Source organism: Phragmites australis, chromosome 9 (assembly GCF_958298935.1).
Source record: "Phragmites australis chromosome 9, lpPhrAust1.1, whole genome shotgun sequence".
Taxonomy (NCBI): domain Eukaryota; kingdom Viridiplantae; phylum Streptophyta; class Magnoliopsida; order Poales; family Poaceae; genus Phragmites; species Phragmites australis.
This window is the reverse complement of record NC_084929.1, coordinates 26,311,125-26,334,221: the sequence shown is the minus strand read 5'-3', so window position 1 is coordinate 26,334,221 and position 23,097 is coordinate 26,311,125. Positions and strand designations below refer to the sequence as shown.

Below are 23,097 nucleotides of genomic sequence, written 5' to 3'. Positions count from 1 at the left end.
CTCTCCTAGATACAAACGGTTTTTTATAAATATCCATATGTGTCTAGACGATCAACACGGGAGGGTTTTATAAATATATGTTTGTAGTATATATTCAAAAATTCATAAAATATCATACAAAGTCAGATGAATAAACTTTTTATATGAAAATTATAGTTTTTAATAAGATCTACGACTTTATAGTTGATAACTTTTTTATTTGAAATTATTTAGATGCCTAAATAATTATCCAAAGTTTTGGACAATAAGGATAAAAAAGGATAAAATATCCTATTGCTATCAGCAATGATGTACATGTAAGATGGTAAGAAAGCTACGCGCTAGGTATGGGATCATGGGTTCGATGACTATAAATGTATGGGCACGTATTTCGTGTGAAAAATTGTGTGACTTGTGACTTGCGACCCCACAGGGTGGCCCTAGTGCAATTTTTTTATTTTTCCTATGTTAAAAATATTTTTTTTCTAAAAATAATATCACAGATAAGTCTTATTGAAACTGTCTATGCTATATCATATTACAGGTGGATAGTTACCCGTCTGTGACAATCTCAAAGAGGCAAACACTTTCACACAGACGACTTCGTTCCCCGTTTGTGATAGCTGTTTCTGTGGTAATGGTATGATTTTGAGAGTGAATATAGTGGCTTCTTTTAACATTCAAATAACAATGTAATAGATGGCCTGCAAGTGGTGTAAGAACATTTTCACATTTGCTTTCGGAAAAGGAAAAGGGGATCATCTTATAGTTAGAAACAATAAGAAATAAAATCAAAAAATGATTTACATAAACACCAGAGTTGGTTAAAAATGAACCAATCAAATCATAATGAAGATCAAAATCAATTGAAAGACGGTCTTCAGTAGCCTTTGCTGTTAACCCTCCGGCAGTTCTTCGTGATCTCTCCATCCATCCCCGTCAGTGAGCTAATACTCCCTATCTTAATCATGGACGCCGTAAAAATTATGAAGAAATCCTTCTGGTTAATTGCGAACCGGTGAACAATGGAAGCGGTGGTCGCCGCTACGGCAGTGTCGGACAGCATGACCTGATCGAACGGGAGCTGGGCGCGACCTTGCAAGAGGTTGCTGACTTGCCGTAGTACCTGTTGTTGAAAACGTTGGGCGTGACCCTGGCCTTGCAGTTCTGCGGCGTGCACTGACACTGCACTTTGCCGAACGTGTGCGCTCCTGAAGTCGAAATTTGTTGTTGAAATCAGTGTCCATGACTCCATGTCATATAAAGAATCTTTTAGGTTTGAATTGTATGCAAACTGAGAGTTATATTGGCTGAAATGTATTAAGTCAGTAAGTGTACGTTACCTTGGAGGGCGACGAGGTCAGTGTCGTCGAGGTTGACGTTTCTGAACTTCTCCTGGAGGCTGTCCAGGGGGGTCGAAGAAGTCCGGGAGGTTGTTGGCGCTCTCGATGTTGGTCATCGTGCCGTCTCGCCGACCGAGCAGCACCCTCCATTGGTGTCCTCCAGCCTGCGCGCCGTCCCATGATTCCGTCAGTTCAGGTCAGGTGTCTCCGTCGTGAGGCAAACTAAGCTCGAGCAATATAGAGAAGCTAGCTAGGTATAACGCCGGCCGTTGGTTTATCAACGAAAGAGTTAGGGTGCTTACGAGTTCGACGGAGATCTCGGCCGCGAGGGCAAGGATGTCGGCGGTCGGCGCAGGAGACGATGCTGGGGCACGCATTCTCCAGCGCGCGCTGGATGTCGTCGACCACTGGGAAGCCGCGCGCCGAGTTGTTGTTGGCGAGCACGTGCTTCTCGCTCTGGATCGCCCGGAGGTCGTCGTCCAGCAGAAGCGAGCCCTCGCAACCCTGAAACAGATAGCATGCATGTCAGATGATGCAATGCATGTATTTGCAAGCTATACGTACATCCTATGTGTATCGATTAATCAGACAGGGCAGAGGCACTGGTAGTCAGGTTGACGAAGCAGTCGTGGAAGTGGAGGCGGATGAGGCTGGCCGGGATACGCGGGTCGGAGATGCTTGCGTCCTGGATGACGCGCCGGAGGCCGGACAATGTCGTAGGCGCTGGGGCACGAGTCGTCGTAGAACGTGGAACTCAGCTCCGGGCCGGCGCTTGGAGGATGGCCATGAGCAGCTCCAGCCAAGGAGAGCAAGACGGCGCAGTGCGCGGCTAACAGCAACCTAACAATGAGAAGCAAGACGAATCGGCCATACGCTTCTACGTGTGTGATTCTTGAGTGCTGATCGCTGAAGAGCAGTGGCGGATCCAGACAAAAGAATAGTTATTGTCACTACCACTGCATATGATGTTATCTTATCTAATGAACACCAATAAACATGTGTTTTCTATGAAGATTACCAAATTCGATTGATGTCATCTCACAACATGGAACCAACCTGAATCTGCCCCTGCTGAAGAGGCTGCTTGGCTGAGTAGGTACTACTCCCTTCGTTTAAAAATATAAAGCATATTTTGTTTTAAAAAAAGTCAACTTACATAAGTTTTGATCAATAATTAGTTAAATTATATGCATGTTTAGTATATAAATTTTGTTACAATAGATTTTTTTATGTCATAGTATTTTTAATATGATGTTAATGTTATAGTGATTAATAATATATTACAAAAAATTAACAGTCAAAATTTACTTAGTTATAATTTTTTTTAAATAAAATACGTCTATATTCTTAAATGGAGAGAGTATTAGCTAGCAACGCCATGGTGCTTAGCTGCTCGCTGGCTTGGTGCAGATTGAGATTGCAGAGATGGATGCGAAGGGAATGGTTGGGTGCGCCATATTTATAGCCTTTCTTGATTGATATGATAAGCGCGCGGACTTTTGTTTGGGACGGGCCATTGGGTGCGCGTTTAACATGTTCCGCAGCCGGAGCACGTCAAAATTTGGAGTATCGGTTCTAGCGATGGCTGCCGCACCTTCCTTTGCACACGCGGTTGCTGCTAATATATTAGTTCGTCGTTACAGGGAGATGGATAATGGCGGCGCGAGAAGGAGAGGTCGCAACGGGTGATTGTGTACCTTGCCGGCGGTGGGATCGAAATTTAAAGGTGCCCAAATCTGTGACATTTCGTCCAAAAATAGCAACGAAATAAGAGCTATATATATCTGTAGTTGTAGTGAAGGTCTGATGACGGTCAACCGATCGGTGACTAACCTGGCTTGCAGCTACCAGGAAAGGGCCGATCGATGCGAACGCGAGGGGCTGGGTCAAAAGGTCTGAGAGATGCCGAGTCAGGCAGGTAGCCAAAGCTTCAATTGCGCCTAGGGGCTAGGGGCAAGATGCTTGTTTGGTGCGGCAAATGCTTCTTGAACATCGCAAAGCCATTTGATTTGTTCGGGTTTATAATTTGAATTTTTTTTTTTTTTTGCTTATTTTAGAATAGACATAAAAACTTGATGGTAGGTTCAACCATGATCGGATCAGGACAGTCATTTTGATTGAATTGGATTGGGACGTCCGACCACTCGAGGGCCTTCAGTATGTAAGGTGTCATGGCACAGACCTCACGTTCAATACCCTTGTACCGTCGCTTTGACTTTTAGATGGCAGATCCCAAACATATAGTTGATGGTATACTCACTATTCTAGAATGGTATATCTTCGTCTTCCTCATCTGCATCATGTTATCAGAATCTAGAAGCAGAAGACCTATTTGAGGGTTTCGTCTTTAGATTATTCTCCATTTGTTTAAGCACGGCACAACTGGTAGCTAAGTCATACATATCTGATTTATGAATAGGACACCACCTTCCTTTCGCATCTTTCTCCAATGAGGTTTTTTTTGCTTGAAGCCCTTGTTGTGAGTCACGACCATGATATCGGTGGCTCAACTTTATTCTTCATTTTAGCCTTATCAGCTTTCTTCTTAAGCTTATGCTTGTTGGTCGACTTGAAGGTATCGCTCTCTAGGCCAAGTTGAGCCATCTTTTCACCTTTATCGAGGGAATAGCTCCACTCAACTGCTTCTGCTACTGCAACATAGCGGACGACCATCTCGAATAGCTCCTTAACACTTTGAGGCAGTCACATAGCCACATCTTCGGTTAGTCTTTTGTTTTGAACTGCTGAAGAATCGGTGATTTTAGGAATTGTATTCCTGATGTTATTGAACCCTTTTGATGAATTATCACAGAGTTTCATCATTCTCTTAATGAATACGATGTTGGTCATCTTCCTTTCTGGGACGCGCGTAAGCCCGCTAGAAGTTGGTCAAGAAAAGGTCGCACAAGTGTTCTCATGAGTAGACCGGTTCTATGAGCAAATTGATCAACCACAGACAGGCAAACCCTTCAAGTGTTGTGGGGAGGTAATTGGACATAACCTTATCATCCCCTTGCCACTTGGATAGCTATTCTATATATCTGGAGGAATTCCAATGGATTAAAACTCCCATTATATTTGTTTGTCATGCCTGGTTGGAATCTATCCGGCTAATGCACTGCTCGGAGGTCAGGCATAAAACCTTAACACCTAGTAACTACCACAGTGCTTATTCAATAGTTTGATTCATAACCTTAACCCTTAGGAATCAAATTTGCATGATTCCCGGAACTTGGCCTAGTTATTCTATGAGACCTATCTCAATCTCCTGCTCTATCACGACATTCATTAATCCCGTGATGTAGATCCATATCTAAGCGGCTTCTGGGAGGTGTTGTATGACATATCCACTGACCACGAGTGTGTGCCCTCTCCTCCAACTAGGGGAAGCTGGATTGAAACTGTGTTGACATGTGCTACTCATTCGAGTAGTAGATCTTGCCGAGGTTGAGGCTTCTTCTCGTTGTTGTGCCTTGGTAATATCCTAGTGATGTCTTCTAACCAATGTGCCCCTTCTAGAGTATCTAATCCTCTTTGGGATGGATTGAAGAATATAGTATTTGCACTCTGTAGGTACTAAGCCATACTAGAGGTAAATTGTTCACCATTGACTTGCCACCCTATCAAATCAAAAATCAAACGGTGAGGCGACATCAACTGACTCCTGTAACGTTGATCTCTGTTGTGATCGTGATCCAAAGTGGGGAGTTTTGATGGACTCTAAACCCTTCATGGAACATCAACATCACTTTTTATTATGGGAATCTCATGCCCGGGGCTTAGCATCCGCCTGATCTTCTGGAGGATCAGTAGAGAGTGCATTGACCTCATAATCCTCCACATCTTCTCCGTTTGTGGATGCATCAAATTCCGAGAAGCGAGATTCATCCTCTGGAATCTCCTTCTCTATATTGGCAACTACTTGGTAATGAGAGTTATCAGAAGTTGAGGCCACGATTGTGATCAGGTTTTCTGACTCATGAGCCATATGATTACACGAGTAATCATCTTGACCAGCAAACCCTAAGGCTTGTCAACTAAAATTCACCATCGGAGATCGAGGAACCTCCACCAACTCATCGGGCTTCACGTAGATGTTGCGTTCGAAGTCATCGTAGAACCCATCGTTGGAGTAGCCCATTGTCGGAGACTTGATGCGCTTAGTTGATGAAGACACGTCTTGTCGTAATCCCCATGGATGGCACCAGCTATCGACGATTGGTAAAATCTATTATGCAAATACTTATATAAAGTAGAGATACTTGATCCTCAACTATACATATCAAAGGAAGAGTCACAAGATTTTATGCAAGTTCAGGCCTCCCTTAGGATAATATACATATGTCATGTTTCACCTTGATTAATCTCAGAAAAAAAGACAATTATAATTGGGATGTATCTAGATATAATATTAAAAGTCTCGATGATTTCTCTTGTGTTCTAAGTCTTGAAACCCTTGTTGGATGAATCTCGTCGTGGCATGACTCTATTGTGGATGTCAATATGTTATCTCTTCTCCTTTCCGACTAATCTTGCTCTGTATTTGTTATCTGGCTCCTTGCTGGGAATTCAATCTAGCTCGAGATATCTATTTGCAGGTCTCTAGCTTCGGCTCTTTTGGCTCTCCCGGGTTCGGAATCTAGGATCAGATGGACTTCTTGGATCCCCCTTGATGTACTCCTTTCTCCTCCTTATATAGTTGAGGTAGAGGAGTCGTAGCATACTCGGAAAACTCTGAATGTAACTTCTCAGAATGTATTACTTTCGGATATCTTAAAAAACTCCTTCTTAATCTGAATATGGTTTCTGTATAGAACATGATGAACTGTCTGGAATATCAATCATGCCTTATTTATCGTCATCGTGCACAAGATATACCATATTTATATTAAATATATAATTATTCATTCCTCATCGTGCACGGGATGAATTTAAGATGTTGTATTCCTAGTCATTGTGCACAGGATGAATTTAAGATTGTATTCCTCGATTGAGTTTTTCCTCATTGGTTTTTCTAAATTGGATGTTACAGTGAGGCAACAAGATATGCACTATTTTTCTTCTCGTCTTTTCCGTTGAGTTTTCATAAGATGTTTCTGCGAGGCGTGAGCTTGTCGTTGATCAAGTATCCAAGGGAACGCTATGATATTCCTATTTACATGGATACTTGCCTAAATCAGACAAGGATATATCACCAGCTTAAAATATGTAGAGATAGTTGGATTCCACTGGAACTTCTTTCCCAAAACCCTTATATAAGTAGGCATGGATCAATAAAGTTAAGAGAGGTTACATACGACATTTGTTAAAGAATGTAAAATATATTTTATTGGGCATACGAGGTCTAAGAACATTTTCACATTTGCTTTTCCGAAAAGGAAAAAAGGGAACACTTTACAGTTACAAATAATGAGAAATGGAATTGAACGGATGATGTACACAGGCATCACAATTGGTTAAAAAAGAAACCAATCGAATTGAATTGGAGTCTTCAGTAGCCTTTGTTGTTAACCCTCCGGCAGTTCGTCCTGATCTCTCCATCTCTCCCCATCAGTGGGCTGATGTTCCCCATCTTAATCATGGATACTGCGAAGTTTCTGAAGAAATCACGTTGGTTGCTTGCGAACCAGTGAACAATGGGGGCGGTGGTCGTCGGCGCAGCGGGGTCAGACAGCATAACCTGGTCCGACGGGAGCTGGGCGCGGCCCTGCAAGAGGTTGCCATAGTACTTGTTGTCGAAAACCTTGGGTGTGACCTGGTCCAGGTTCTCCAGTGCACCCTGGGCCTGTCCGGCCGTGCAGTTCTGCTGCGTGAACTGACACTGCACTTTACCGAATGTGTGCGCTCCTGAAGCAGAAGTTTGTTGTTGAAATCAGTGTATATGCCATATAAAAAATTCTCTAGGTTTGAATTGTACTCCAAATTATATTGCTGAAAATGTATTAAGTCAGTAGGTGTACGTTACCTTGGAGGGCGACGAGGTCAGTGTCGTCGAGGTTGACGTTTCTAAACTTCTCCTGGAGCTTGTCCAGGGGGTCGGTGAAGCTGGGGAGGTTATTGGCGCTCTCGATGTTGGTCGTCGTGCCGTCTCGCCGGCCGAGCAGCACCCTCCAGCCGGGGCCTCCGGCCTGAGCGCAGTTCCATGGTTCCGTCAGTTCAGGCAGACAAAGCTTGAACAATATTGAGCAGGTAGGCAACTGCAACGGGAGATTCGGGTGCTTACGAGTTCGACAGAGATCTCGGCTGCCAGGGCGAGGATGTCGGCGCAGGATACGATGCCGGGGCACGCGTTCTCCAGCGCGCATTTGATGTCGTCGACCACGGGAAAGCCGCGCGTCGAGTTGTTGTTGGCGGGCACGTGCTTCTCGCTCTGGATCATCGGGAGGTCGTCGTCCAGCAGAAGAGAGCCGTCGCAACCCTGAAACAAATGGACATGCATGTGAGATGACGCAATGCGGGTACGTTTGTCGATTGATCAGTCATGGGGCCGAGGCATCGGTGCTCACGTTGACGAAGCAGTCGTGGAAGTGGAGGCGGGTGAGGCTGGCCGGGATGCGCGGGTCGGAGACCCGGGCCTCCTGGATGACGCGCCGGACGATGTCGTAGGCGCCGGGGCACGACTCGTCGTAGAACGAGGAGCTCAGCGCCGAGCCGGCGAGATGAGGGTGGCCATGAGCCGCTCCAGCCAAGGCGAGCAGGAGGGCGCAGTGCGCGGCTAACAACAAACCGAGGGAAGACATGCAAGACGAAGCGGCCATGCGCGTGTACGTGTATGAGTGTACGAGCTATGTGACCGGTGAAGAGGTAGTCAGGTAGCGACTGGCTACAGACAGTGTAGGAAGCTAGCTACGCCGGGTGGTGCTTGCTTCAGATTTCAGGAGGAGCTTGTTGAGATGGATGCGAGGGGAATGGGTGCGCGCGGCAGATTTTATAGTCTGGAGCGATGGGCGCGCGGACTTTTCGCTGGGCTGGAAATGGTACTGGGTGCGCGTCTGACATGTTCCGCCGGCCGGAGCATGTCAATTTGATTCAGTACCTCTCTCTTTGAGAGGAAAGTTCTCTGCAAAAGGCCCACGCCTGACGTCCATAGAAAGATGAGAAAATTCTTTATTTACTATAAAAAATAAGATGATTCTCTATATATCATCTTAGAAATGAACTTCTTTATTTACTACTAATTTTTATTCTTTTCTCGTTACAGTCATCCATTTAATCTATAAAAAAGATATATTTTTCTTTTGGAGAAAGTATTGATTACAGTCCAGTTACCTTATTATTTATATATCTATTTTTTAAATAGGAAACATAACAAATAAACACATTAAAATTATCTACACAAAATTTTCTAAAATTTTAGTATTCACCATAAAAATTAATTCTAGTTTTTCTATACCTAATTATAGTCACAATAAAAATCATGCAGATCCTCTAATGGTCAGCAAACAATACGACTTCAGGAATTCATATCTCCTGATCTATTCATCCAAATTTAACGCAAAAAACCCCTATGAAAGCAAGAATTTTTTTACACTCTCCAATAAATCACATTTTAAGATTTAGCCTCTAAAAGCTTTGAATTTCAATTAGCTGTCGGCAGCTACTCCGAGGCCGCCGTCCTCCTTAAAAGTCAATGTATCTTTTTTTTACGGATTAATAGGGTTTGGGGTTTGCGAGGACGAAATAAAAATTATAAGCAGTAGCAAATAAGAAAGTTTATTTTGTAAGATAGTAAATAGAGAATTATATTATCTTTTAATGAGGAATAAAGAATTTTCTGATACTGGGCCTGCTGGCGATGGCTTCCGCACCTTCGCTTTCGCACGCGGTTACTAGTACTTGCTAGAGAGCGATGAATGACGAGGTCGAGGAGAAGTGGTCGCGTTGTGTGTTGGATGATTGCGTGCGTAGGTTACGTTGCGAGCTGCGTGGGAAAAGGAATAGTGCCAACAGTGGCAGGGTCGGCGACCAACCAAACCACAGCTGCGAGGAAACGGCCGATCAAGTGACCGGGTCAGAGGCCCAGAGCTGAGGAAGTAGCTAGCCAACAGTGCATGTATTGCAAGTCCATTTTGTTCTTTTTTAAAAAAAGAAAAAAAGAAAAATCGTTCCACGTTCTTCAGGCATGCTTGCAAAAGCAAGACGTCGGTGCTTTTATTTTTACTGAAGACGTCGGTGCTTCTGTGGTAATGGCCTGCAAAGTACCAATGCGTTGTCTTCATGGGCCAACCAGCGATATTTTCCAGCCCGTCGTGGAAAAAAGACTTGACGAATCAAATTTCTCAGGCTCGAAACGATGGTTTTGCAATGTGCAAAGAACAGACATGCATGGCCCATCTAAGCCTTATGAACATGTAAGCAACCAGGCCCGTCCATCCAGCATGCCAACATTCGCCTTGCACAGAGTCTGTACAGACCAAAGGGAAAAAATAACAACGGATTGAGAATCAAGGGGGCAGAAAAGAAAGGCGACGCTCGTGGGGAGGCCAACTCACGCCCTCCCTGTGGCAAAGTGGAAGAGGCGCCGGCTGCGCGAGGAACGTCGGGTACCGGTGCCCCGGCATCAGCACCGTCAGGTCCGCCGCGGCCGCCACGGGCTCCACCTGCAACGCAAAGAACCGACGAGCCTTTCAGGTTTGCGCGCCATGCTGCCTCGTAGTCTGCGCTCTGCAGTGTACGTGTCCACATAGCGACGTGCACTGTTGCAGTGTTTGCTGCAGGCACGAGTGTGAAGAGAGGACATGCTGTTTGTTCGGACACGGTGCACGCGAACCGAACGGGCACGGCCACGAGAATAGAACAGGGGCAATGCGACGTCAGAAATCGTACCTTGGGCGAGCGCCTGTGCTTGTCCGGCGACGCGTCGTGCTGGTGCAGGCGAGCGGGGGGCAAGCCGCGGCCGCTGCCGCCTTCGACGTCCTCGTCGTCGTGGGAGCCTGGGGAGGAGGAGGCGAGGCCGGGCTTGATGAGGTGCTCGAAGATGGCCATGAGGAGGAACATGGAGACGAGGACGGCCGTCGCCGCGAAGCCGAAGGAGATGGCGCTGGCGTTCGAGGAGGCGTCGGTGCCGAGGCCGGGGCCATTCATGGACGAGGCGGCCGCGGCGTCGTCCCTGGCGTCGCCGGCGGCGGAAGGCTCCGAAGGGGTGGCGGCACCCGCCATCCCCACCCACGGCCTGGACCTCTGCCCCGCGAAGCCGCTCATGGCTAGCTAGCGGCTACCTCGCGCTGTCCTTGAGCTCTTGGCTATCGTAATGTGCAGAGCCTCTGATCAGAGCACCCCCTAGGCAGAGGAAATGCAGGCATCAGAGACGGTTGAGGCCGCCTTATCCCCTGACCGTGTGTGCGTGTGATGCTTGTGAAGACATATCACGTTCTACATGTGAACTTGCGAAGAGGAAGGGGAAAAAGAAAAAGGAAAATGCAGTATGGTGCTTGTTCCTTCCATTCATGGTTTTTTTTTTTTTTTTTTGTAAGCAGGGGTGGTTGGGATAAGCATGGAGCTGTGGCAATCTGAACCAGAACGGGAAATGGCAATGCCAACACACCACGCAGGCATGGTCTCTGTGTCTGTGACTTGTACGGTTCTGTTGGAGCAATGGCTCTTCCAAGTTCCAACATTGTTCAGTGAGGGAAGTTTCAGAAAGATCATCAAAAACATCACACTGGAGAAAACCCACAATGCAAGCTTCTTCTATTCCCTAACTCTCATAAAAAACTTTACTACCGTTTTCTCAGCTTCTTCTATTCCCTGACTCTCATCAAGGATAAAGCTGAAAAGCACGCCGAAAAGGAAATGACAGAGAATAGCAGATAAACAGAGAAAGTCTGAAATCTGAACAAGTACTCATCCTTGAACCCTGGAGTCTGGAGTACCTAAATTGCAGGTAAAAGAAACTCACCTTTAGCACGCACTAGTACTTCCTTGCAGTGGCCAAAGAAGCAGCAAATTGCCTGTTTCCCGGTGCCTCATCTAACTTGTGAGAGAGGTGGTATTTCCGAAGTGCCAAGAGCCTGCAGGATGAGCAAGCGACGGCTTGGCTCTCTACTTAAATGGAGGGCTCAAAAGTGAGATCTCCATGTGACGCTGGGGACACGCAGTTGTTTAGGGTGTCCACGGAGGTGACGCTAGGTGACGGCCGCACAGTCAAATTTCTGGCAGTTGCAAAATGGAAGTTGGACAACAGGCTTGCTTAGGATGTCGATAGAAAATGAGATGATGGAATTCATCACGCTTTGGGGTCTTGCGGAGAATGTTAATTTAACGAACCAACCCGATACAATCGCCTGGAGATGGACAGCTCACGGAGGGTACACGACCAAATCAACTTATCTGATTCAATTCAAGGATCATTCTGCTCCTTTGATAGCAAGACTTCGTGGAGAGCCCATGCGGAAGGCAAGCACAAATTTTTCACCTGGTTACTAAGTACAGAGCAAGATTTTAACAGTTGACAAGCTGGCTCTCCGAAACTGGCTGTGCAACCTTGAGTGTCTGTTGTGTGAGTAAGAACGAGAAATGACGGTCCATCTATGCCTGCATTGCCCATATGCAAGAGAACTTTGGTAGAAGGTCAGAGAATGACCACATGATGCGATAATCCCACCAGATCAAGGACAGTCCATTCAGGATTGGTGGAACGGTTCCATGTCCCCGCTATCACCGAACCAACGATGAACACCCGCAGCGATCATCATGTATACTGCTTGGAATTTATGGAAGGACAGGAACCGAAGAATGTTTAAAAATAAGTCATTGCGGCCGCATCAGATCTTCAATCTGATCAAAGAAGAGATCGCTCTACTAAAGCTAGCTTGTGGTCTGCCGGAGATAGCATAGTTTCATATGTCATACATCGAGGTGCCAATCAGTTTTTTTTATGTAATCACAACCTATGTAATATTTGAAATTCTTATTCATCTTAAATGAAAGAGTAGTGCTCCTGCTCATGGTTTTTTTTAAAAAAAGTGAGATCTCACTTGGGCAGTGGTGGATGAGTGGCATTGTGTAGCGGTTAAGAGGAGAGAGGAGCAAAAGGTGGAAGAACAAAAAGAGTGCAAGGGATGAGTTGCCACCTTCTACAGAAAACATGTGATTGAGATACCTAAGATATTTCAAGTTTTCAACAGTCGATGGGAAGGGAGGGCTGCAAGCCTGCAAAACAAAATACTACTAATCTCAGAATCATGTTGGGCACCTTAAAGAAAGTGGCTCCTCACCCCATGCACACGCTGTAGCCTAAGACCATTGTGCGTAGCTGTAGCCTGTAGGATAGGATGAAATGATTCCGAAGGGTCTCCAAGCAAAAGGCAAAGAGCCAAACAAAGGAAAAGGGCGAAACGCAGCGCATAAAAAGAAGCGAACTCTGGCCTTGTCCAGGATCCGATCAGATCCTGAGAGTCAGTGTCTGAAAGAAAGAAATTATTTGCACCTCAGGTCACTCGGGTACTACTGTGAATTGGGAGTGTACCGCCCAGAAAACATCGCCGCGTCTCGTCATCTTCACATCCAATATGATGCGATGCTAGTCTACAAGTGCCAAGGTGATTGTTCAGAGTGGGTCGGACGAGGAGGTAGCAGAATGGGCAAGCAAAGCAGAAACCAGAAAGCACCTCCCTTTGCTTCCAAGGGAAAAAAAAATGAGACACTGTATATTTGTTGCGATGGAGAAGCAAGAGATGCTTCCTATTACTGCAAGCGAGCGAGCGAGCGAGCGTGCGTGCAAGGGTTTGGTGGGAGTAAAGGAGGAGGTCGACAGGGAGGCATGGGCTTTTGAGGCTCAAGGCAGCCGGGGTCCTACTGCCGGACAGCCCGGTGGATCATCTGCGACCATGCACATGACCCTGGTACGCTGCATTGTAAGAGTATATTTTTCTCCATCTCAATCTGCGACCTATGCATGATTTAATTAGTAATTAGCAGTACAAATGCCACAGTTGAAGAACAAATAGAAGAAAAGGACCCAATTGAACATCTCAATGATTCAGTAGCGTTGGCTCATCTGTTATAGTATGATGCCTAAGTTTGTGTGACAGTGTGAGGCTGTCTTTGGTGCACAGGAGGATATGTGCCTTGCTGCCACAGGTGATGGAATCATGGAGAACCCATTCCAACATGTCAATCACTATGTCTGAGGAAGTAAGGGCATGGTACCCAAGGTCCCCAACTCCTAACCAACATTAAAATGATTTTTTTATATATATAATTGGCTTATTCAGTTTCGTACTACTACTATGTGGTACACACAGGTCATGCTCTTCGATTGCGAAGCTGAACTGAACTGAACTGAACAGAACAGTAAGATACTCTGCTTCTTTTTTTGGTTCCGAGAATGAACAGTAGGATACCTGGAGTCCACGCTGCAGGAATCCCATGCATGTGAAAATCTCCCTTAGGATCCGCTTAGGAAACAGCAGACCCGGCAAAAAAGGTATGTCAACTGTCAGTGGACCGGCTAGTCTATCTTCTTTCATTGTCAGTAGTAGTCTGTAACAATTAATGGTAATCATCAGTATATCTGCTAATGACTGCGCTTTATCTACTGGTAAGTGAGTGGAGGACCTTGTGATTTTTTCAATTACTTGGGTAATGGTAACTGATGATTAGGCATCCATGCATGAAATTTCCAGTTTCTTTATCTCGGTGACAAACCCTGCTTGTCCTGTCCCCTCTGGCTCAACAGAAACATCATCTAGGCTACCATTTATTAGAATAGATCAAAGGGAAGCCTAGCTAGCTATCAGGTTTTCTTAATCTCGCCTCCAAAGAAAAAATCGGCGATAAAATTCAAGTGCAGCTTCCACTAACTCAGAACCTGGCACGCCATGCTTCAGCCTCGAGAGCACTCGCTGGCTGAGGACACCGCAGCATGAATGAGCTAGTGCCATGCATTGCGTAGAGCTCCTTGTCGTTGCACGATTAATTTACAAATCTCAAGAACATACACGTCGTCAGTCGGTCAGTGCATCTGCGACTGCGATCCCCTGACCACTTCTGTTCCTGGGAGTGTAAATTCCATCACGAGTACCGAAGAGGCGAAGGTACGGAATAGAGGGGCTAAAAATTGTTAGGAAATCTTGGTTTGGACTTCTTGCTATAGATTTATGCTGCATGCCCCGACACAAGCAGCCCTCGGTAGTCAGTCAATCCACAAAAACAGCACGAACAAAGCAAGCAAGCAAGCAAAAAGAAAGAAAGAAAACATGCTAGGCATGAAGCGCAGGGCGGGGCATGACAGAAGGACACGTGCTAGGGAAAAGCCTCGACCAGATGGAGCCAGAGAAATGATACAATGGAGGTGAGATGAGCAGAAGTTTTGGTGACAGGAGGATTAGACCGGCCGGACCAGTTGGCAATTGAATCGACTTATCGACCGGTTCTGATTTCTGAATCCTAAAAAAAAAAGGGGGCCCTTTGGAATGGAGGAAAAGCGTAGGAAAAATGGAAGAATCAGATTCCTTAGGATTCGATTACTGTAGCATCATTTGGAACGGAGGAAGGCAACGTAGGAAAAGCAAATGAAAATTTCTAAAGGAACCGATTCCATAGGAAAGCTACAGGGAAAGAAACATCAGGTCTGACCTCTTTTTTCTCTTCCCTGCACGTAGAATCGAGGCAAAATGAAGCTTCACTGATGTGTTAGGGGAGATGGGCCCACCTGCAATGAACAAGGGATGGTTTTAATACCTCTTTTAATCAATGGGTATGTCAAATTTTTCAAAACAATTCATGTGTTTTTTCTACGGCTCATCTAAACACTCATTCCTACAAAATTCCTATGTTTTTCAATCTTCTGTTTTCCACATGTATTTATATTATATTCCTGTGTTTTTTTCTATTCATGTTGTTTTCCAATCCTGCGTTCCAAAGGGGCCCATTATATCAAGCTGAGGATGATTATTGGTGGTGTAATAAAATATCTTTCACAAATAGGTACGGTGAGAGTCTGTTTTAAAGAGGAGACTCAAGCTTGAAGAAGAAGTTGAGAGTAAGAAAAACCAAATGTGTTATGGATATTGATAAGAAAAATCTCTCATTTGACCTGATGGCCAAGCGTCTGTATTTATAGTGTCATCAAGGTGCAAGCATATAAGTTTGTCCTTACAGAGATAGCGATACTGGCTATCATTGTACCACATGGACCTAGGGCTGGTTCGATCACCCAGCCTGGGTCTAGGCAGAATACTTTTATCCATACTTAGAAGATTTTGTCCACTATAGCAAATACAATGGTGCAAGTGGTCCTAAGGGAGAGGTACTGGACCGACTGCCTATTACGGTGCCGCACTGTCCAAGGTGTCAGACCGGCCACCACTTACGCTGGGATGTTAGGATGGTCGTGGGTATTAAATGTTAGTCACTTCCTTGTAGGTGAATGATGTCGGGTGAGCCTTCTCTGGTTGATCTTTTGTCAAGGCCTGATGGCTCACCCATCAGGCTCTGAGGAGGCAACCCTATCCTTCGGGGAATAGGAGCTCCAGAGAGCCTGGAGAACTGAAGGGCCTTTGGAGATCCGTGATCCTCAGGCGTAGCCTGGCAGAGCTAGGGGGTATCGGGGGTCCTTAATGACGACCCCTAACAGTAGCCCCTCGCGAGGGCGGCCAGCGGAGCGGTCGGCCTCACGATTTTCAGAGCGCAGCCTCCGGTGGTCCTAGGCTCTGCGTCTGGCGACCTACGGTCCTTCGTCGCGCTCGAGTTGTTTTGGAAAGTCTAGACCAATCGACTTGAACTGACCGTCTAGCAATACCTGTGAGGGGCATTTAATGCGTCCTGCGTTTAGCGGCATGGTCACGCCTTATCGAGCAGTAGTGGGACACGTGGCGCCTTGTCGTTGGAGGGTCGTGGGGGTGGTTTCGCTCCCCCATGATCGTGGCCTCATGGGTTAAATGACAGGACGTGCGTGCGCGTTCCCAGGGGAAATAACTCTCCCCTTAGTTTATAAGGTGGAGGTCCCGGTCGGCTGGAGGCCCTTATCTGACGCCTCTGCTTCTATTTTAATCTGCTTTAGTCGACGCGCACGCGGCCATTGCACTCCCACCTTCCACTGTCATCCATCGCTTCTCGTTGCCTTCCAGGGATCATCATGGTTAGCTCCGATGCTCAAGGCAGGGCCGTCGATGTGCGTGGGGCGGTGGATTCTCAAGCGATGACGATTCCTCTATCGCTGCTCGTGCCGCCACCGTGTGTGGAGCTCCATCGCACCAACAGGAAGTATCTCCGGTAGACCACCGCGCTAGGGGAATCCTTCATCAGCGAGGTCGAGCTTGACTGGATGGTCGAGGAGGGGAAGATCCCCTCTAAGTTCGTCGCCCAGGCACTGTGGGATGAAGCGGTTCCGGAGCCTCAAGGCCACGAGACCATAGTGTTTGAGGTCTTTTTCGACACGGGCCTCAGCTTTCCAGCCATGCCACTTCTCGAGGGGTGCTCTTCCTTTTTTACGTAGAGCTAACACAGCTTGCAATCAACGCAATTGCCCATGTGGCTATCTTTGAGTGGGCCATGCAGGCGGAAGGATGTGAAGGGAGAGAAGAACTTTTCTCCTCCATCTATCATGAGGCAAGTTGCCAGCCGAAGATCCGGACTGAAGACGGAGTGACGAAGGTCCACAGTTTTGGTAGCGTGAACTTCCAGCTTTGGCTAGAATATCAGGATGTGTTTCCGGCAAAGGCCATCAACAACCGGTGGTACTCTTGGTGGTCAGAGCGGTCGTTATACTACGATGTAGGCATCGGGTCCCCCCTCTATTCTATGAATTGGGGCATTGAGTATGTTCAGACCCCGGTGGCGGAGATCTCCGATGCCCAACTCGCTTTGCGATTGGCGCTACTCCAGAGGGTGGCCCGAAGGATGAGCATGCGTGATCTCACGGAGGAGTTCACGATGCTGTGTATCCAGCCCCTGCGGGTGGACCGAGAGCACATCTTTGCACAAGGTGGAGACGACGAGCCGAACATGTACTCCGGGCCCACCATCAATTCGGATGAGTCTTCCTCGTTGTATAGATTTGGCTTTGCGGAGGTGAGATATCTTTTTCATTAAGAGGATTGCCTTTTGCTGGAGCAAGCGACCAAAGTCATGGAGGAGTTCTTGGGCCCGCCTACTACCATGGAGTGGGACCAGTGAATGGATCAGTTTGGGAGCTAGGAGTGGTATAATCGTATCTGCTTCTACCTCGAGGTAGTGGCTCTGGCGTGGTCAGATCCGGCGGAGCCTAAGGTCACCAGGAAGTGAGGGCCCAGGGTTTCTAGTGTTGCAGCCTCTGTGATCCCTGTGAGCCCTCTCCGGGCACGTCTTCCTCCTGCCACCGAAGGTTCGCAGGCCAGCTTGGCAACCGAGTCGTCCGAGGCAGAGATGGGCAGGGCAAAGTGCCAGAGGAAGGCCACGGACACCATTGTCGCTTGTGGTGTGTCCGGAGGTGAGACCCAGCTCAGGCGAAGCGATCGTGGGAAGGGTCCGGCCTCTCTGGACCCGTCCTCCCATGGTTAGAGCCGAAGAGGGGGCGAGGCCTCCCTGGATTTTGATATGGATTGGGGGTTCATTAATTCAGATGGCGAGGATGTCATGGGCCTCTTTGATGAATGGACCACGGGTCTTGGTGAGACATTACTCCGTTGGTTTATATCATGCCGTAGTGATGTGCTAGGATCCTAACTTACGTTCTTGGGGTATTTCAGTGGTCACCGAAATAGACCCGTTTGTGGCTGCCACTCCAGAGGTTCCGGAGCCCCAGCAGATGGCGAGGGCCCCTTCTGAGGTGTCTATGATGGCCACTTCGGAGGTGATGACCTCGACGCCTTGGGACGTCGCACCAGTTTGTGCTCTAGCCCTTGTGGCCAATACCGGGGGAGTCAGTCCCTATGTGGTGGCTACTACCGCACCAATAGAGGGGGCCTTGGCTTTGAGGCCTTAATTTCGAAAAACTTCACACTTCGCTCGGAGGCGCTGAACGCTTTCGCCTCCGCCTCATCTTGCTATAGCGAAAATGACCCTATTAGGTCATGATTGTGATTTTGGTGATTAATGATAACATAGTCATTGGGACTAACATATTTATTAAGATTATATATTAGTAGATCTTATTGATGCAATACATCAAGAAGCCACCATAGATAGGACAAAGTTTGATTGAATTAGAGAAGTCCTAGGTGAATTGACCTTGCTGGATAGTCCGGTGCAGTAGAGTTTGCACTCACCGGAGCATTGTGCAAAGAGGCTGATATCCTATTTATGTTTCCACATTTACATACTTGCAATTTACCTTGCTAGAGTAGGTTGCATTCCTCTTAAGCGGTAGAGTAGACACACTCGATAAACCTAGAGCACATTTAGATAAAAATTAAGATAGGTTTATCTTGTGAAGTTTTTAGAGATGAATAGTTTCTAAGTGTCCTAATTCATCTCCTCCCTCTTAGGACATCACCGTTCCTCACACTTGCCTTAGGAGTGGAGAGATCGAGCTATCTATGGCTTGAAGCCCTCCAAAGGAAGTGGAGGCACTCCAGGAGGCGACAGCCTAGCAGGTAAGCTCTTGCCCAAGGTTTCCTTGGCCATAGTTTTTTGTGCTACTTACCTTATTTTTCATGTGTTGTGTTCCACAACAACTACTTTTGATGAGGGGCGCTAGGATGTGCGGGGCACCAGGCTCTCGCTGCGGCCTGTGACGCGACCCGATATGAAGTGGCAAGGTTTGTAGTGCCTTGGAGGAGGCCGAGAGGCGAGTAGAGTCCACAGAGGGTCATCTACAAGAGGTGGCATGGTAGGAGTGCGAGGAGGGCCTTTGGCAGGAGGAGGTGGCATGACAGGAGTGTGTGGAGGCTGAGGCACGGAAGGCTGCCGAAGCTCTTCAGGAAGCAGGGGCATTCATTGAGGCAGCCGTTACAGCCCGCGTGTCAGCAGAGGGTGATGCCTGACTCCTCCGAATTATGGTTGCCAAAGTCCAGCGGGAGCTGGGGCAGGCTCGGGAGGCAAAAGAAACACTATGCGCAGAGCACCACGGGCTAGCCGAGTGTGCATCGATGGCGGCCTGGGCCACCTATGATGCCTTGAGTGGTCTTGGGGCTGAAGGCCCGCCAATAACTTTTAGCTCAGAGGCGCTGGTCCTGACACTCCGCTGGCTTTGGTCTGCCACAAGGGCGACCGCTAATGCAGTTGAGGCCTATGAGAAGTCCAGCGTGGCCTCGTCGCTCCAGCTGGCCTTATTGCACTGGGCAGGGCTCTGCCAATTAATAGTGTTGGAGCAGCTGATGCCGGACTTCGTGATCGAGGGTTTCCAGCAAGAGGCGCCCCCTGCGGAGACTCGCGTGGCTTTGGACAACTGTCGAGGTGTATGGGCAAAGCATGGTCGGACCATGACACTGCATTTCATGGCAGCTCATGTGAAGCTGAGCAGCAGAGGGCTCGGGCTCTTCTGTGGAGGACCAGGCTCCTCGTTCGAAGATCCCAGACGTACCGTCATCATCTGGACATTCTTTGCATCTGGATGTCGCTCTGCAGAAACCTTCTCCGTGCGGGGTCGACGCTTTGCAAGGCCCGCTTTAGGAGGTGCAGACCTAAGTAGGTTGCTATTTTTCTTTTTCTTTTCTTCCTTTGGGGGGGGGGGGGGTTGAAGTCCTAGTATGTTGACCACCCTCCCTCGTTTGATATAAATGGCTTCGTTCGCCAAAATGGGGCAATGTCTGCTTTTTGCAAAAATATCTATGTTGGTGTTGTTCTAGAATGCTTGTACTATGTGGCTAACTTGAGTAGGATTAACGTCTATAGGTGTGGCGACCCGAGGCCAGATGGGGCCTCACCTGCGCTCGGGATGCTGCCTCTTGAGAGGGGTCTAGCGTGTCCCGATCGTTCAGAGCCACCCTACCTTTTCGGAGGCGGCGGTGGCGGGATCGCTTCACCCTATCTCACGATTCTCAAGGGCGCATGGATTTAGAGGTGGCCACTAACATCTTGGTTAAGAAGGAGCTGGAGGACCCCATTGCCTCTGCTTCTGTTCCTGCCTTAGTGGTGTGTTTTGTTGAGAAGGATGATTGGTAGACAGCTTGGGAGGCCTCTAGCCCACACATTTCTCGGTGTCTTGTTTTTCCACGGGGTACTGATGGAAGGGTGTCATCAGATATCCTTGAGGTCGTCATGGCCGAGATCAAGGCAGAGGAAGTTGAGGCTACGGAGATGTCTCTAGAGGAAGAGGATGCGGAGGCTATGGAGGTACCGCCAGAGGAAGAGTTGAATTTTTCGGCCTTCGATACATACCCTTCCAGGTGGACCCATCACCTCCGTGGGCTCGGGGGGATTCCATCTAGGTGGAAGGTTTTCGCGTTAGGGGTATCCATATCGCCACTCCTTGTGCCGCTATAGGAGCCGATCCTCGACCTCTTGTGGTGCTTCGAGGAGCGGCGGCCTAGCGCCTTCTACATCCCGTAATACTCCAGGGAGGCATGGTAGGTTAGCGTGTTTGTTAGGTCTGGATTCAATGTATGTAGTTAGCTAGGCACAATGTTTGTATATGTCGTGCATGAATAAACTTGCACTGTGTTGGTTTCACTCATTGCCTTTTTATTTTTAATCGTGCCAACGCTTTGTTTGCCTCCCCTTCCTGCCCCCCTTGCATTCTATGGCCGCTAGAGGCTGGAGAATACAACTATTTCAGGGGTGCTTAGTTACGTTGGGTGGGAGTGGATCTAAATTCATTGTTGGCTAGTGGTTCGATTTGATACATGCCTCTCCAGCATAGAGGCGAGGCCTTCAAGATGCTGAAGGGTACACCTCTCTGGCACAGAGGTGAGGCCTTCAAGATGCTGAAGGTTGTAGGCCTCTCCATCACGAAGGCGATGCCTTTAAGATGCTAGAAGGTACATGCCTCTCCTGCATGAAGGCGAGACCTTCAAGATGCCGGAGGTTACAGGCCTCTCCAGCATGGAGGTGAGACCTTCAAGATGCTGAAGGTTACAGGCCTCTCTGACACGGAGACAAGGCCTTCAAGATGACGAAGGTTACAGGCCTCTCTGGCACAGAGGCGAGGCCTTCAAGATGCCAGAGGTTATTTTGAGGAATGATGCATCTCTAGTTAGGTTTTGTATGTACTGTTATGACCGCATAGCTAATGGCAATAGATACTATCCCTAGCTCGGTTGGCTATTGTCAGTATGCATCAACTTTAAGGTTATTGGTAAGCCATGTAATGGTCAAAAGTGAAGTGCAATGCTGAATTGGAGGAGTAATTGATAGGGCTTACCGTACGTGGATTAGGTTGTTCCGGGAGGCCCTAGCCTGGGGGGGCCTCCTACGGATTGTACTTGCAGAGGGTCTCTGCGTTCCAATTGTGCTCCAGAGGGCTTTCTTCTGTGTCTACTAATCGGTAGGAGCCTGGCCTATTAGACTTGAGGATTAGGTACGGGCATTCTCATTTGTTGCACGATTTCCCTAGAGCCAACGCCAAAGCACTAGGTCTTCGGATTCGAAGCTTCGAGTCACAACCCAGGCATTGTACCAGGCCTTGGTTTTGGTGATGTAGTGGTCGAGATTCATGACAGTGTGGAGCCGCGTGCCTTCAGCGAGGTCGAGGGAGAGATCTCTTTCTCCGGTAGTCTGTGGCAGTTGAGCTCGGAGTGAGCATCCTTTGATCTCGGTTGGAGTCATAACTTCGTCACCATATAGGAGGCGGAAGGGGGTGAACCCTGTGGGTCGTGTGACCGTGGTGTCACACAGCCCACAGGACCTTCAGAAGCTCTTCAACCCATAGGCCTTTAGTCAAGCCGACGAGGCGTCGATTTAGGCCTGAAAGGATGTTGTCGTTGGCGCGCTCGACGACCCTGTTGGACTATGGGTGACGGACAGTGGTGAAGCACAGCTCGATGCCAAGTTCAGTGCAGAATTCTCTGAATGGTTCGGAGTCGAATTGTGTTCCTTTGTCGACTGTGATTTGTCGAAGAAGGCCGAAGTGTCAAACTACATTTTTCCAAAAAAAATTCTAGACATTCTTTGATGTGATAGCCGTGAGGGCTCAGCTTCGACCTATTTTGAGAAGTACTCTAATGCCACTACTGCATACCAAAGGTTTCTCTTGGCCACGAGGGAATGGTCCAATGAGGTCCATTCCCCAACATGCCAGGGGCCAGATAGGAGCGATCAGTTGTAGGGGAGCTAGGGGTTGGTGGCTCCGACGCCCCATCCATTGGCATGCTTGGCAGGTCCGGACTAGGGCTTCTGCGTCAAACATGACCATTGGCCAGTAGAGCCCCTGGTGGAGTGCTTTACAGGCCAGGGCGCGAGGCGCCAGATGATTGTTGTAGAGTCCTTTGTGAATTTCCTGGATGAGGGCGACCCTCCTGCTTGGTGACACAACGGAGGAGGGGGGGTTCATACCCTTACTTTATAAAGGGCCCCATCCACCAAGAGGTAGCCCTTGGCGCGATGTTCAATGCGACAGAGCACGATCGGTTCATCCGGCTCCTCCGCTTCGCTTAAGAAGGATAAGAGGGGGGGGGCTCCAGTCCGGTGCTTCAATAGGGAGGACGGTGGCAGCCGTCTCATCTGGGGTACCAGTCACCGAGTGGTAGAGGACCTCAAGGAATGCTCCCAACAGCATGTCTCTACTCCCAGCAGCAGCTTTTGCCAAGGCGTCCATCTGGCTGTTGTCCACTTGCGGTATGCTCTGTACTGATATGCCGCGAAAGCACCCTTTGGCCCTACGGATGGCCTCAAGGTATCTCATCAGGTCCAGATGTCGAACCTGAAAGCTCTTGTCCACGTGCCCAGCAACGACCTGAGAGTCGGTCCTAATGAT

At 48.0% G+C, this 23,097-nt stretch overlaps 2 protein-coding genes and 1 pseudogene across 2 annotated transcripts; all 3 read right to left on the bottom strand.

The window, feature by feature from the left end:
- Nucleotides 1-859: 859 nt before the first annotated feature.
- Nucleotides 860-3,995, bottom strand: LOC133928101 (peroxidase A2-like; annotated as a pseudogene).
- Nucleotides 3,996-6,669: 2,674 nt separating this feature from the next.
- LOC133929801 (peroxidase 2-like) lies at nt 6,670-8,399 on the bottom strand. Its single transcript, XM_062376570.1, has 4 exons — nt 7,829-8,399; nt 7,546-7,740; nt 7,288-7,450; nt 6,670-7,169 (listed from the first exon to the last, which is right to left on the bottom strand). The coding sequence occupies exons 1-4, from the start codon at nt 8,078-8,080 to the stop codon at nt 6,814-6,816; spliced, it is 966 nt and encodes a 321-aa protein (XP_062232554.1). The 5' UTR covers nt 8,081-8,399; the 3' UTR covers nt 6,670-6,813.
- A 1,175-nt stretch (nt 8,400-9,574) lies between these two features.
- Nucleotides 9,575-11,357, bottom strand: LOC133929800 (uncharacterized). The gene is made up of 3 exons (XM_062376569.1): nt 11,221-11,357; nt 10,149-10,601; nt 9,575-9,922 (listed from the first exon to the last, which is right to left on the bottom strand). The coding sequence occupies exons 2-3, from the start codon at nt 10,521-10,523 to the stop codon at nt 9,767-9,769; spliced, it is 531 nt and encodes a 176-aa protein (XP_062232553.1). The 5' UTR covers nt 10,524-10,601; nt 11,221-11,357; the 3' UTR covers nt 9,575-9,766.
- Between the last annotated feature and the right edge of the window lie 11,740 nt (nt 11,358-23,097).